This window comes from Rhinatrema bivittatum, chromosome 18, assembly GCF_901001135.1.
Source record: "Rhinatrema bivittatum chromosome 18, aRhiBiv1.1, whole genome shotgun sequence".
In the NCBI taxonomy this organism is placed as follows: domain Eukaryota; kingdom Metazoa; phylum Chordata; class Amphibia; order Gymnophiona; family Rhinatrematidae; genus Rhinatrema; species Rhinatrema bivittatum.
Window position 1 is genome coordinate 53,250,139 of NC_042632.1, and position 11,824 is coordinate 53,261,962.

The 11,824-nt window shown below is 46.4% G+C and overlaps 1 protein-coding gene across 1 annotated transcript in view; it reads right to left on the reverse strand.

Annotated features, from left to right (window-relative positions):
- PPP2R2B (protein phosphatase 2 regulatory subunit Bbeta) overlaps positions 1 to 11,351 on the reverse strand; it is a 143,729-nt gene extending 132,378 nt beyond the window's left edge. Inside the window, exon 1 of the mRNA XM_029583902.1 lies at positions 11,020 to 11,351. Within this exon, the coding sequence (XP_029439762.1) occupies positions 11,020 to 11,089 (70 nt within the window). The 5' untranslated portion in view covers positions 11,090 to 11,351. The remainder of the gene's footprint in view (positions 1 to 11,019) is intronic.
- Between the last annotated feature and the right edge of the window lie 473 nt (positions 11,352 to 11,824).

Sequence of the window (11,824 nt, forward strand, 5' to 3'; positions counted from 1 at the left end):
ATAAACTATTCACCTTTGACTCATCACCTTGGGTGAATGCAATGCTGCATATGCATAATCCCCATAAGATCCCTGATATCATCTCTTGATGTTCCTTCCCTCAGTGTAACATGCAAATGTGCCTTTTCTATCGCTGCACCATCATTTTGGAATACTCTGCCTAAGGAGGTTAGGGCGATTGAGTGTCCTAAACTATTTAAGGCCTTTTTTAAAAACTTATTTTGCTTGATGAAAATTTAAGCATATCCCACTGATTTTATTTGTTCTAAGAACTTATTTATGAAATTTAGTTCTGATTTGACTTTTATCTTGTTTTTATTTTATTATTTTAGTTTGTATCTTGCTTGTTTGTTTGATTAGGTATATTTATTAGTTTTGCATTCTTTAATGCATATTGACTCTTAATTTAATAATGTATTTTATTGTGTATATTCATCGTGTGAGCCACTGCAGGCTTCAGTAAATAAATAAAATGATGCTAAGTGGACATAGCTAAAATGAGAAGTGATCTAAGAAAAACAGAGGAGTAGTCAAATGTTTGGCAGTTAAGATTCAATATAAAAAAAGAGTGCAAAGTCTTGCATTTGGGGTGAGAAATCCAAAGGAGCAACAGGAGATGGTGGATGAGAAGCAGATAATTGCCAACCAGGAGAGAAACCTGGGGGTGATAGTATCCTATGATCTCAAGGTAGTAAAACTGACAAGATAATGGCTAAAGTCAGAAAGATGCCAGGACGCACAGGGAGAGGCAAAACCATCAGAAAAAAAGGAAGTGATCATGCCACTGTGCAGGTCATCGATGAGGCCTCACCTAGAATACCGTGCTCTGTTCTAGAGACCGCATCCGAGAAATGATAGAGGGGCTAGAGGTGGTCCAGAGAAAGGCAACCAAAATGGCATGGGCTCTGCAACAGAAACCATATGAGATGAGACTTGAGGATCTAAACATGTATAACCTAGAGAAGAGGAGAGACATGGGGGACTATGGTACAGACTTTTATTTATAAATACGTTCATATTCCACCTTTCTCTAGCATAGCCTCAAGGCGGATATAGAAGCAACCATTATGAGAGAAGAAGAAGTGATTGACTTGGATTTCATGAGGTGGCCTGGACAAATAGCCAGGTCTTGACTTGCTTTCTGAAAGTAAGGTACCTTGCAAAGGGCTGGCAGTAATTTGTTTTGGTGCGGGGCAGCTGAATGCACAAAGCCTTGTGCAAAGGCAGGGGGACAGGGGAGCTATTTGGGAGGATCGGAGTGTAGAAGAATAGAAGCGGGCGAGAGTCAGGGGCCATTTTGTTACCTGAAAGGTATTAACACACACAAAAAAGAAATAAAATCTTTTCCGGTGGAAAGGAAGCTCTAGAACTAGGGGTCACGATATGAAGCTCCAATGGGGAAAATTCAGGGCCATTGTCAGAAAATATTTTGCCATGGAAAGGGTGGTGGATACCTGGGGTACTCTCCCAGAGGAGGAGCTGGACTTCAAAAAGGCACAGGATAAACACAAAGGATCCCTAAGATGGTAATGAGGTCCTGCCCAATTTAGAGTGGCAGTTACAACCCTAAACAGAAATCACAGGGGTAATTCACATGAAGCGGCGATTACAACCCTAAAAAAAAAACATTGCTGGGCAGATTGGATGGTCCACTTGTATCATTTACTGTGTTCTCTGACACCAGTTATCAGGTACTAGAGTCCATCTCAATGCCACCAGCCACAGGAGCAGATACAACATTAGGCACTTTCCTTCCTCTTGTAAAAAGCCGTCACTTAGCCAGCTTTATGCAAATTGTGTCTTCAGTACTCCAGCTCCCCAGGGTAGCAAAACTCAGTGTCTTAGCCGGGAAAGGAAGCAACTACACAGAACACTGTGTGTGCTTCTTATCAGCTAATTTCAGAGCCAGGTAGGTGTGCGTTACGGACACAACGCTTAAGCAGCAACAGCCAGTGAACTCTTTCCTACTGGAGTCCCACTTCCTTACCATTTAAATAGGTCGGGTTAAAGAGCGCAGAACGGCCCTTCTCAAGCCTGCCAGACCTGGAGGGGGGGGGTGAGGTGGGGGCACCGGCAGTCTTCTCTCTGCATGCATCTCCCCGATCAGGAAACGCGAAGCACACAAGAAAAGCGACTGCTGGCCTCCACGCACCGTCATATCCATCTGAACCAGGGGATTTCACGTGAACTCCTCGGCAAAATGACCCCGAGGCTACGATGCGAGCATTTGCGCAGTAGCCGGTATATTGACCGAGAACTCTGGGGTCAGCACAAACAAGCAACAAAGCTCTTTGCTGGGCTTCCATAAATCCCGAGCTTCTCACTGCCTTTTTAATTTCAGAGAAACAGGTGACAGGATGACCCAACAAGTAGAAACTGGGATTTTTAAAATAATGCAAATGCTTTAGACAAGTTTGATATCTTCTTTTTGGGGGTAGGGAAGGAATGCAAAAGGAAAGAAGAATGGAGGAAACCTTTTCCAACAGAAAAAAATCAGCAGAACCAGAGGTCACGAGCTGAGGCTCCAAGGAGGAAGACTAAGAACCAATGTCAGGAAGAATTTCTTCACGGAGAGAGTGGTGGATGCCTGGAATGCCCTTCCGGAGGAAGTGGTGAAGTCCAAAACTGTGAAGCACTTCAAAGGGGCATGGGATAAATATTGTGGATCCATCAGGTCCAGAGGACGCATATAAAGAGCAGGTAGTAAAATACTGCACGGAGCGGCAGTAGCCACAGAGGCATTCACGGAGCGGGATGCCAGTGGCCAGTGGTAGGTGTCCACCTTCATGGAGCGGAAGGATGTAGGGCTGTCATCTCCCAATTAAATAAAAACCAAAAACAAAAAACAAAACAGGGATGGGATCCATCAGGTCTAGAGGACACATATAAAGAGCAGGTAGTAAAATACTGCACGGAGCGGCAGTAGCCACAGAGGCATTCACGGAGCGGGATGCCAGTGGCCAGTGGTAGGTGTCCATATAAAGAGCAGGTAGTAAAATACTGCACAGAGCGGCAGTAGCCACAGAGGCATTCACGGAGCGGGATGCCAGTGGCCAGTGGTAGGTGTCCACCTTCACGGAGCGGAAGGATGGAGGGCTGTCATCTCCCAATTAAATAAATAATAAAAAAACCCAGGGATGGGATCCATCAGTTCTAGAGGACGCATATAAAGAGCAGGTAGTAAAACACTGCATGGAGCGGCAGTAGCCACAGAGGCATTAACGGAGCGGGATGCCAGTGGCCGGTGGTAGGTGTCCACCTTCACAGAGTAGAAGGATGAAGGGCATCCATCTCCCAATTAAAAAAAGAAAAGAAAAAAAGAAAAAAAAACAGGGATGGGTTCATGGGCTTATAGGTATTACCAATTATTAGGCTTTTCAATATTTGATGATAGTTAATGTGACTTTCAAGGCATTCTTCACTTTCGGTGCATGTCCGGCATGACTCCTTGCTTCAATGACAGGGGAAAAGAAAAACTGATACTTCACACATTTCCAGCATTGCCCTCTGCTTCATGGCAGAGAGCTATGCTGCCGCTTACCCAACTAATCAAACTTAATATTTCACTTGGAAGCAGCTCCAGCACTGCTCTCTACATTAATGGTGGGGGTGAAAAGGGAATTAGAACATAAGGTTACTAAGAGCCAAGAGAAACAGTTAAGTATGAGAACAAATGTGTGAAGCTTGCTGGGCAGACTGGATGGACCGGTTGGTCTTCTTCTGCCGTCATTTCTATGTTTCTATGTTTCTATGTTTCTAGGAGAGCGGGCTGCCACCTGTGCAAGCAAAGCAGAGCAAAGAGGCACGTGAAGTCCCAAAGCGTCGTTTGTATGAAAGCAAAGCATCCCAATATTATGATCCAGTAGTCCTTGACTGATAAGGACTGCTTGGCCCACTCAGACTTCCCCAGTTGTCTCTACTTATTGTGCCACAACAGACTCTCAGTGACCTCCGGCCCTCTCCCTCCCTCGCTCTTATGCCTGACCTCTGCCTCTCTTTTAATCATAGGTGAACTCTTTTGGTGCCGCAGTCAGTGCTGACATTTCCTCTCAGCCTTCCAACTTGGCTCAGAATCAAGGTTCAAAACTGGAGTCTCACTGCATCAGACAGTGAGAGCCCGCAGCAGACCCTGGCGATAGCCTGTGCTCAGTGTCTCCAGGGAATAAAGCTTTAAAGACTAGGAAGAGAGGAGGGACTTCTACCCTAGCTGCCTTGCTCAGTAATGAGCATGGGCAGCCCCCTGAATACAGCACCACTGATACCTAATGAAAATGCATTGATCATTTATTTATTTATTTATTTATTTCACTTTATATACCGACTTTCAAATTCATTTCAAGACGGTTTACAAAAAATTAAGTTGCAGTAGCAACACTCAAATACATTTAAAACAATCCTTACACATTTTACAACACATAAAATTTAAACTAAAACATTTTAAATACCACTTTAAATACAGCCATACACTAGAACCCCACGGTTCATACGGGTTTATCGACTTGAAGGGGGAAACAAGGGTCCACAGGGGCAACAGGGATTGATCCCCCCCCCCCCCCCAGGGTATAACTGACAGAAGAGGCAGGAAGGGATGGCTGTGCACAGAGGTGAAGCAACATCTGCCTACCACATCCACTTTTTTCTCAGCTCCTCCTTTAAAAAAAATCTGTTTCTCTCTTTCCTAAAAGCTGAGAGATTAAAAAAAAAAAAAAAAAAAAAAGCGTGTCCATGTTTAGGTGCCGTTTAGATTTACAGAAATGTTTTATGAAAAGGTCACTATAATAGTGATCACAAATCAGTAAAAATGCAAAAAGCACATTCAATATTCTAAATGGTCCTGAGCGCCAGGCTTAGCCTGCACCAGATCTGGGTGATCCAAACCCACCTGGCTTGTTTTAGGCCAGCAGTGGCAGAGCTCAGGGTTAGATGCCTAAATTTAGACAGCTAGTGGCGAAAATCAGCACTAGCCAGCTATGCTTTTCTCCTGAGCCTCCCTCTAAAACCGGAACTGGTGGAGGGGAGGGAATTTGCTCTTCTAGGCTACCAGCAGCCTAACTTCCTCTGAAAACGCAATCCGTCACGACCAAGTCCGGTTTCTCTTCCTCCCTCCTCCACACCCAATCAGTTATTTCCACCCCCGGGACTTCTGGTTAAATGAATGAAACGAAAATACATTAATTAATTATGATAACATGAAAAATTACTGAATAAAGATCGTAAATTAATGGTTAAGAGGCAAGCATTTTACCTTCACATAGTCTCTGGGTGATTTCAAAGTAACGACGGCAGAAAAAGACCAAAATGGTCCATCCAGTCTGCCCAGCAAGCTTCCCAATGTAGGAACTGCCGCTCCATGCAGGTTACCCCCATGTTTCTCTTAAGGGTAGTAACTGCCGCTCCTTGCAGGTCACCCTCCATGTTTTTCTTAAGGGTAGTAATTGCCACTCCATGCAGGTTACCCCCATGTGTCTCTTAAGGGTAGTAACTGCCGCTCCGTGCAGGTCACCCCCATGTTTCTCTTAAGGGTAGTAACTGCTGCTCCGTGCAGGTCACCCCCATGTTTCTCTTAAGGGTAGTAACTGCCACTCCGTGCAGGTTACCCCCATGTTTCTCTTAAGGGTAGTAACTGCCGCTCTGTGCAGGTTACCCCCATGTTTCTCTTAAGGGTAGTAACTGCCGCTCCGTGCTGGTTTAGCTTTTTTGTTTATTCTCATCCTCTAGCCTTTTAGGGATCCACAGTGTTTATCCCATGCCCCTTTGAAATCCTTCACAGTTTTAGTCTTCACCACCTCCTCCAGAAGGGCATTCCAGGCATCCACCACCCTCTCAGTGTAGAAATATTTCCTGACATTGGTTCTAAGTCTTCCTCCCTGGAGTTTCAAATCGTGACCCCTAATTCTATTAAATTGTTTCCAATGGAAAAGGTTTGTTGAAGACCTTGGATCATTAAAATTTCCCATGGAGGGCAAGAGGTAAAGCTTCCCCTTGAGCGCAAATGATGTCCCACTGTGGCTGGCAGCCACCTGAGAAGTTGGCCACATTATGACACCTGACCTCAAGAAGGGCTGCATCCTTGGCATGGGTTAAAAGCTCAACAATCCCTTTCTAGTCTAATTTAAATTAGTCATGCCATACTCGGAATACCTTGGCTTTTGCCATCACTTAGCAAAGAAAGCCTTTTCCCAGGCCTTTGTCCTCTAAACCACGGAGAACCTGCATTTTTCTGCTCTTCACCATCAAGCTGTGGCCATCGTGGAGAGTACAAGTTAAATCCTTCCGCAGCCTGGGTCTACTCTGAAAGCGGACGGCTTTTAGACGTCTGGCACAATGAACGACAGCTACCCGTCAAGTAGACTAATCTTTAACAAATAACTCTGCCTGCAGGAGGACAAAAAATTCTGGGGGGGGGGGGGTCTCCTGCAGAATATCCTGGAAGATCTGCTGGCAGCCAACACCCAACCACCTAACCAAAGTAAGTGTGAAAATCTGGGACAATTGGGACTATTTTGATTCTTTTATCAGTTTCCGAGTTGTCACTTAGAGGGGGCTGTTTACCTCCCCACCCCCAGCAGTGCTCTTTCATATACCTCAATCACTCATTCATACCCACTATTAAAAAAGAACAATGTATCAATATCAATCGTTACAAAATTACTCTAACAATATTCCGCTGTAACTCACAATTTAATCCTGTGCGCAATTACAAACACAACCACCAAGGCCAATGTCTTCTAAAACCCTCAATGGGCAGTAAATTACTTGTTTTGAAACAATGTATCTAAAGATATAATAACATCAGCAATCCACTGAGTTTTTTTTATAAGATTTTTTTTTTATCATCATTCTTCTTTGCATCAATCCAGTTAACATAATCCTTTATTCAAACTTGTAACTTCTCCTTTATTCATACAGGAAATCTTCGAAACATAATTCACTGAATGAATGAGTGAATTGCAATGAACATTAATGTATGATAGGGCGTTTTTTAATGTGTATAGGTACAATATTAGGTACATGAGTTGTGTATGATTGATATTCATTTGTAAATCTTAGTTAAAATTGACGTTTAATTGAAATGATTATTTTCTCTTTTTGATGGATGCATTGTATTTGTACGTGTGCGCCTTCATTGCAGTGGTTACCTTTATGGTTACCTTTTTAAAAGTTAGCCCTGTAAAAGTACGGGCAGTAGAGGGCATTCCAGGGGGTGGGGGCAGGGAAATAGTTTACATGCACACTCTCCGTGTACAAAAGTGTACGCTTAAATGACTGCGCACACATTTACGCCCGCTCCAAGATGGCGCTAGGCAGGGGTAGGCGCTTACCCGCTAATGTTCAACGCGGACTTGCATGCATACGTCCACGCTGAAAATTAGGCCCCAGGTCGGCGTGTACTCTCCACATACAGATTAGCCCTATGCAGCTGTTATAAAAATTACACACCCGATAGGTAGAGAATTTAATCCACTGGGGGAGAGATGAAAAAATGCTATTAACCTGAAGGCTCTCTTTAAGCAGAGGTTTTCAAAGAAACTAACTAGTCAGGAGTGACCTAAGGAAATATTTCCTCACAGAATGGGTGGTTGTGGGTACAAGGAATCTCCTCCCACTGAAGGCTGTGACAGTAACAGAATTCAAGAAAGCCTGCGACAAGCAGCGAGGGTCCCCGGGGGCGAGAGTAAAGCTCTGCACACTACAGTACTACATTTGGAAATGGGCAGAGGAGATGAGCATTTTGTGGCTCTTAGGATTTTGCCTCCTAGGCCCTGTTAGTACTTATCTTCCTGTCCTCCACCCCCCCCCCCCCCCCAAGAGAAGATGGAAGGCTCTGCCCTTTCTGCTCCAGGCTCAGCTCCTCCCTTCGCTTTCCTGAATGACAGGAGCTGGCTCAGAGAGCAGAGTGGCTTTTCTTTGCTCCCTGCTGTCTATTCTGGCCTCACCCCCTCCCCTTCTGTTTCCTGCACAGGACAGGAGGGGAGGGGCTGGAATAGGGAGCAGGGGTTTTCTTTGACCCTGCCCTCCCCCTTCTGTTCTCTGCCCTGGAATGGGAGGGGCTGGAGCAGTCTTCGGCTGGCTTGCAGTCCCCCCAGGTTTTTGTCAGCCTAGGCACAGGACTAGAATGGCTACTGGCAAATCCAGGCCCGCCCTTATCTGCTGTTACCTCCTGCGTTTCTAATTATCATAATAAAAAATAACCTGAAAACTGAACCTGCCTGCCCTTGAATGACTTCCCTGTACAAATTCTATAACCCTTATAAATTGTACCAGTCTGCCCAGCTCTCACCGTCCACACATCTGTTACAACGCGCTCAGCAAGCCGGTGCCGGCTATTTCTTGCAACAAAGCTAGCTCTCTCAAGGAATTATTTTGTCTTATTAAATAGAGAAAATGGTGGCCCCTTATATATAAAAAAAAAAAAACAAATAAAAAATACCATTCTGGATTTATTTTTAGAACGCTATTCTTTTTTTCCTAGGATTTGGTTTCTGCATCTTAACACCCAATCTTGCTCTAACTGACCTACACAGATCTGAAGGTAGACACCTCAAGACTTTATTGAGGGAAGACCCCCAGGCTGATGTCATTTTTGGCTTTGGTGCAGACGGGGCAGGAAGGACGTAATCTCCCTTTAAAGGGTAAGGGTTGGGTCAGGGTAGGTGCCCAAGAGACCTTGATGGGATTGGTATTGTAGGAGAGGGGCACTTATGGACCCCTGACAGTGGGCAAGGCCTGCAAAGAGCCGCTCTTGGCTGGGAGGAGAGGGGCACCAAATTCGGAATATTTTGTGCCAGGCATCCATTAAAAGATGCATTGCACTAAAGCAAGGCACTCCTAGAGACCTAATGAGCCAACAACATGTTGAGGGGAGCATTACAGAAGCAGCTCGAATGATTAGGACCTTTTACAGCGAGGATTGAGGATTCTTTGTGCAGGGAGAACTCTGATCACACACACACACACACTGTTATGTTCCAGGTACACAGTCAGCTCCCCTGGGCATCGCTGCGGTAATGCTATGCAAAGCCCTCATTTAACCCGCTGGAAGGCTCACTATAGTCTTGCTGTCTGCTGCTTTTTTTTTTTTTTTTTTTTCATTCTGGAGAGCAAATATAATGTTAGAGTGTTTTAAACAGGTTTTCCTCTGAAGCTATTATTACTGCACTCACACTGATCAGACCTGTACACGCGTCATTCTTTCTGACTTAATTCAGCAGCTCAGAGCCCTGGGAAGGACTAGCAGATGACTATGGAAGCACCAGCAGGGCAATTCCCGGGACTGGAAGTGGTCTGGCATCAAGAATTCTACCCTTAGCTGTATTCTTACCATTCAGCCTTCAAAACTCACTTGATAGCCACATTTTGGACACTACCCAGCACAAATACCGTACGTGCAAACATATCAGTGACCATTCCTGTCAAATTACGCTACTGAATATGTATTGATTTTCAAGTTAAGTACAGTGTATATGTTATATTTGGGCATTTTCTGCTCAGCCAAAAATTAAAATAATCATGTTGCTACAGCAATCAACTGATGCATGCATTAATATATCCATTTACTTTTTGGATAATAATTGATCATTTTATTTAGCATTTCTTGGGGGAAAAGAGGTTGGGGGAAGGGGTTAGTGGAAGAGGGGTGTAGCACAATATGATATTTGGGTGATAGTACAAAGATAAAAGGCTTGATGGCTTCTGACACATCATTCTCATCCCCAGACATGTGCCTGCAAGCCTGCAACCTGTCTAGCTAATGTGCTGCACTCCAGGAAGCCAACATTCCCCAACTCCCTCTCAAAGACCTTTACAGAAGAAGGCTCAGCCTTTGTCCTCATATTTTTTTGGACCCTGATGTCACTTTCTGTGCCATCCTGATTAAAGCAGAGCTTTGCCATGGCAAAAAAAAAACAAAACAAACCCAACAAGTCCTAGATCTAATTATTGTACCGACATGTTACAGCAGCTGTGCATTCAACCATCCGGGCGATGCACTCTCAAGCATTTAATATTCCATAAGGTTAGGAGCCTTTCCCTTTTCATTAAAAGATGATGGCAAAACTACTCATGCAATATTACCGTGAAGCTGTTTGGGGTGGTTGTTTTTTGTTTTTTTTTAAATCAGATGCCTACCCAAGGCAGCAAGGCTCCCAGTCATTTGTTAGGTAGTCACTGCAATCCAGGAGTCCTTTCATGAGGAACCCGTCCACAATGTTCTTTAGAAGAAAGCTTTCGATAGTTTGCATTTAAAAAACAAAAAAAGCCCTTCCTGCTGCGATTCGGGAGAAGCTGAATATTGCTCTCTGAGAATGCCCGGGCACGGCGGAGGCTGCACTGGGCACCCGGGCACGAGCTGCTGGCTGATCGGCGGGCACGGGCTCCCGGGACGTGGGAGGGCAGGGGTGCAGCCCGGCAGCGCTCAGGCTCCGGGAGATTTTTTTCCCAGCCCCATTAACTCTTCGTGCTCTTCAGCAAGAGCTGCCCATGCCCCCACAGCCAGAGACTTCCCTTTTCGGGGGGGTCATCCAGTGCTACCATCTTTACCCAGAAACATTACGAGCCCAATGGTTTCCCCCTCCCCCCCCCCCCGGTCTTGTTCTACTAAACCGATATAAAATAAAACCGGAATCCGGAGGTCCCTACCCATAGGAAAAGGTGGACTAAGGGGAGCGAATGGGGGGATGTGTGTGGTTTTTTTTTTGTTTTTTTTTTAAATCTGTATCCATTAGTAAATGGAAACCATTTTGCACCAGTCGATATCCATTAAGGAAACTGCTTGAAGCTGTCGGTATTTTTAGCACGGCCGAGCGCACCTTGAGAGCATGCACGGAGCAGCTCGCGCTCTCAATTCGCATTCCTAGCCCGCTCCCCCCCCCCCCCCAAAAAAAAAACCTGGTGCGAAGTGTGAACCCCGCAAACCATCCCTGCCCGGTAAGGGGCCGTGCCATGGGTGGCAGCGACTGCTGCAAGGCAGGTGCCAGTGCGCGGCTATCGCGCGGTGCCCAGCCACCACCGCGCTCGTACCTTCCGTTGCATAGCTGTGGTCACGCAGGAAACTGTTGTTTATCTTGCGGGTGTCGATGTCCTCCTCCATTGGGAGCGGCGGCGCTTGCTCCAGAGGCGAAGGAAAAGCGGCGAGCGGGCATCCATGCCGGCCAGGAGGAGCCTCAGCAGGCCGGGAAGGGGAGCTGCCCCGGGCGCGGCATGGTGCGGTGTCCCGCCGAGAGCGCGCTCGCCCCGGGCGTTACTGCATCCCGCGGTGCAACAAGTCCCTCGGCAGCGGCGGCGGCAGGCACCGATCCTCGCGCTACTGCATGCCGGGGTGGCTGCGGCTGCTGCTGTCGCTTGCTGCTCGCCCTCGCCTGCTGCCGCTCCGGCCCCGGCACCCCCTGCTGCTGCAGCAGCCCGGGCTCCTCCCCTACAGCTCGGCTCCGGCCAATCGCGGCACGGCTGCCTGGCATTAGCTCCGCCCCCGCCGCCGCCGCTGCTGCTGCAGCTGCTTATGCAGCGACAGGGGGCCGAGCTCCGGCCTGAAGAGCATGTGAGGTGCACGGCTCGCTCGCTCTCTCTCCCCAACTCTGTGTATCTGCATCACTCGGTATCTCTCTCTCTCTCTACCTCTGTGTACCTGTATCACTCTGAATCTCTCTCTCTCTAACTGTGTATCTGTATCACTCGGTATCTCTCTCTCTCTCTACCTCTGTGTACCTGTATCACTCTGTATCTCTCTCTCTCTAACTGTGTATCTGTATCACTAGGTATCTCTCGCTCTCTAACTCTGTGTATCTGAATCATTCTCTCTCTCTCTCTCCAAATCTGTGTATCTGAA